At 53.1% G+C, this 3362-nt stretch overlaps 1 protein-coding gene across 1 annotated transcript; it reads right to left on the bottom strand.

Moving 5' to 3' along the window:
• Nucleotides 1-1080: 1080 nt before the first annotated feature.
• LOC118997469 (HLA class I histocompatibility antigen, alpha chain F-like) lies at nucleotides 1081-3332 on the bottom strand. Its single transcript, XM_037061154.1, has 4 exons — nucleotides 2817-3332; nucleotides 2606-2719; nucleotides 2142-2174; nucleotides 1081-1827 (listed from the first exon to the last, which is right to left on the bottom strand). Exons 1-4 carry the CDS (start codon nucleotides 3238-3240, stop codon nucleotides 1823-1825), a joined length of 576 nt encoding a protein of 191 aa, XP_036917049.1. The 5' UTR covers nucleotides 3241-3332; the 3' UTR covers nucleotides 1081-1822.
• Nucleotides 3333-3362: the final 30 nt, after the last annotated feature.

Below are 3362 nucleotides of genomic sequence, written 5' to 3'. Positions count from 1 at the left end.
AGTCACTGGTAACCACTTACCTTGGAGCTTCTCATCTAAATCATTTCTGATATATATATCAGAATTTTAAAATAAACATTTCTAATTTTTTAAATAAAAAATTTAAAATAAAATTTAAATTTTGAAATACACATTTCTGTAACAAATAAAATAAAATGAAAGACCAGTCCTACCACATCTATCTTTGCTCAGAACTCTCCCAGTGAAGCTCAAAACGCTTCCAACCTCCCCTAGGCCCGCACCACGTGGCTGGAATCTGACCCTCCCAACCACACTGGCCTCCCGGCTGTTCCCAGACCACACAGAGGCTCCCTCCCCAGGGCGTCTGCAGGGGAGGCTCTCTGCGTGGAAGGAGCCTGGCCCAGACAACCTCATGGGCAATGGCTCCTGTCCTTCTCATCTCTCCTCCAAGGCCACCTTCCCGTGAGGCCCACGCTGACCCCCTGAATTCTAACAGGCCTCCTGCCTCTCCCAACATGCCCCAGAGTTCTGTGCATCCCCTTCTCCACAGAACTTCCTGCCTGCTCCTGGGAACATTTTCCTCACTGACTGTGGTCACCAGGCACAGTCTGTCCCTTTGCCACACAGCAGGTGCTCCGTAAGGCTGGCCATTCGGCCTGTGCTCGGTTCACTGACGTACAGGTATGCAGCCCGCTACTGCACTGCACAGAGACCGCACTTTTAATTTCAATCCTCACCCAGGATTGTTGCTCCTGATTTTACAGAGGAGAAAGCAGAGAGTGAGAGAGAGGGACATTGACTGGTTGCCTCCTGTACCGGCCCTGAGCAGAAATTCAACCCTGGCCGGGCACCCGCCGGTAATGGAGATGGAACCCGTAGCCTTGTGGTGTGTGGGGGACTCTCCAACGGAGCCCCCCCCACCCCCAGGCTGTGTTTGTTTTGAAATTGAAGTGTGGTTTCCCACCAGCAAAAGGATTACAACTCACTAAACGATCAGATGATGGGTAGCATTTTTATCAACAACAAAGTATATTTTAATAAAGGCATGTACATTCGTTTTTAGACATAATACTATTTAAGATTTAGTGGACTACTTATACCATAAGTGAACAGGATTCGCTCAGGGAAAACAAATGTTGGTGTGACTTGCTTTATTGTGAGACTTGCTGTATTGTGTTGGTCTACACACAAAACCATCTCCAAGGAATGTCTGGATCCCAGATGTACAAATGGAGCATCATTTACCCAGGACTCAAAACCACTGGTGGAGTGACGCCTCGTTGTACAATACCATAGAAATATATAAGCGAAACCTACATGATCCCAGGAACCAATGTCAGCCCAACACACTTAGTAAAAAAAAAAAAAAACCAATAAGTTAATTAAGAAAAGTAGGTACAATATCTACAAAAACAAAGAAACAACAAATACCCAAAACACATGGGCTGTGGGCCAGACCCAGGTTGAGCCCAGGCTGACGTGGCCACAGGAAGCCCTCACTGAGCACAGTCCTGGAGCCAACACAGGCCCGGGTGACACTCACATCCCTGTCAAACCAGGTCCTGGTGGGACAAGGTTCCCCTGAAGCAACAAAAACAAAGGAGCAACAAGGAGACCCCAATGAGAAAAGACCAGGATGGGTTGGCGAAACCTCTACAGCTGCCCCCTACTGACAGGTAAGTCTCCAGGGGAGAGGACACAGGTCCCTTAGGGGGGTGACCTGGTGGCCAGCTCCTCCAACGAAGCTGATAAGGACGCAGACACATCCTGATGCAGTTGCAGAAACAGCAGGGATCCTTCACGTCCCAAGGGGAGGCTGCAGTGACTGTTTTAGTGCCAAGTCCCCTACGTGGCAGCTCTGTCACCCTGGGAAAGAAAGTTAGTGTGAACAAACTCAGGTCACGCTCAGAAGTGTCACATTCCCCCACAGCCCCTCATGCTCAGAATGTCCCACTCCCAGAATCCCCAAACCCAGCTATACCCTTGGTCCCAATGCCCCCCACTTCCTGCCCTCAGGGTCTCACCCTTAGGAGCTGTGAGAGACACATCAGAGCCCTGGGCACTGTCACTGTCTGGGGAAGACACACTGCAGAGTTATGGGGTGGGGGAGCCCCCTCACAGACTCCAGCCCACACTCTCCCAAGGGTCCCAGACGTCACCTCCCCAACACCCAGACTTACAGGCAGCCTGAGAGTAGGTCTTTCTGCCTCTGCCTGTGGGAAGAAAACATGCTGTGAGGAGTCAGGGGGAGGCTGGGTTCTCTGACCCTAAAGGAAACCCATACTCCTGAAGCACAGGGAAGGTTCCAGAACTGTGACTGAACACCCAGGGTAGGATCAGGAAATACAGGGAGAGTCCACGTGTGGGGACTGGACCAATCACCTGTTTGCATGCCTGTCCTCAGCAGGTGCCTTCCCCTCTGACCTGTGACACCTGGGAATCAGTCCCCATCACTAGAATCATTAGATGATAAATGTGTCCCTCACTTTCCCATGGGTCTCACTAAAGAGTCCGTGTTAGCAAACAGGCCCCAGATGGACAAGCACCCGTGTGGGGACACGATGCCCATTAACCAGACAGAGCACACGTCCACCTGGGCTTGACCCCCAGGGGGACAGGGAACTCAGCCCCACCCGTTGCCCACCTGAGCACTTCCTCCTCCACATCACAGCTCCAGCAGCCACAGCTCCAAGGACACCCAGGGCAGCAGCGATGCCCACGATGGTCATGGTGCTGATGGTGGTCTGAGGAGGGGGTTCTGCAAGGGGAGTGTCAGATCTCAACCTCAGGCCTGAGTCCTGACCCTGCTCAGGGACACCCTGAGGGGAGGCTCTGTGCCCACGCCCCCTTCTCACCCCATCTCAGGGTCAGGGGCTCAGGCAGCCCCTGGTGCTGCACATGGCACGTGTATCTCTGCTCCTGTCCAGGGGGCACGACCACAGCTGCCCACTTCTGGAAGGTTCCGTCCCCTGCAGGCCTGGTGTCCACAAGCTCCATGTCCTGGGTCAGGTCCTCCCCTTCATGCTGCCAGGTCAGGGTGATGTCAGCAGGGTAGAAGCCCAGGGCCCAGCACTTCAGGGTGACCTCATGGTCAGAGATGGGGTGGTGGGTGACATGTGTCTTTGGAGGGTCTGAGGGGAGGGTGAGAAAATTCATGAACTTTGCATGGTCATGGGACACTCCAGCAGTGCTCATGTGACCACCCTGAGAGTGGGCAGGACAGCGGGGGTGGGGGGAAGGGAGTGCACCACCCAGACACCAGCCTGGACAGAGGCACATGGGATATTCTGTTTCTTGGAAAGTTCCAGAATCAGGGTGAGAACCTAGGGTAGGAGTGTCCAAGTCTCTAAGGGGAGACACAGACTCAGGTGGAGGCTGATGACTCAGCAAACCCAGAGCCA

Source organism: Sturnira hondurensis, unplaced genomic scaffold (genome assembly GCF_014824575.4).
Source record: "Sturnira hondurensis isolate 20B ecotype Veracruz unplaced genomic scaffold, ASM1482457v3 Scaffold0013214, whole genome shotgun sequence".
Classification (NCBI taxonomy): Eukaryota; Metazoa; Chordata; class Mammalia; order Chiroptera; family Phyllostomidae; genus Sturnira; species Sturnira hondurensis.
This window is presented reverse-complemented; position numbering and strand designations above follow the sequence as displayed.

Bases quoted from the DNA above. Each gene is read 5' to 3' on its own strand.
- LOC118997469 (XM_037061154.1), bottom strand. From the start codon at position 3,240: ATGTGCCTCTGTCCAGGCTGGTGTCTGGGTGGTGCACTCCCTTCCCCC. The intron at 2,720-2,816 runs GTGAGAAGGGGG...CTCCCCTTGCAG, and splicing joins GCCCCTGACCCTGAGATGGG to AACCCCCTCCTCAGACCACC. The intron at 2,175-2,605 runs GTGGGCAACGGG...TTCTTCCCACAG, and splicing joins GTGGAGGAGGAAGTGCTCAG to GCAGAGGCAGAAAGACCTAC.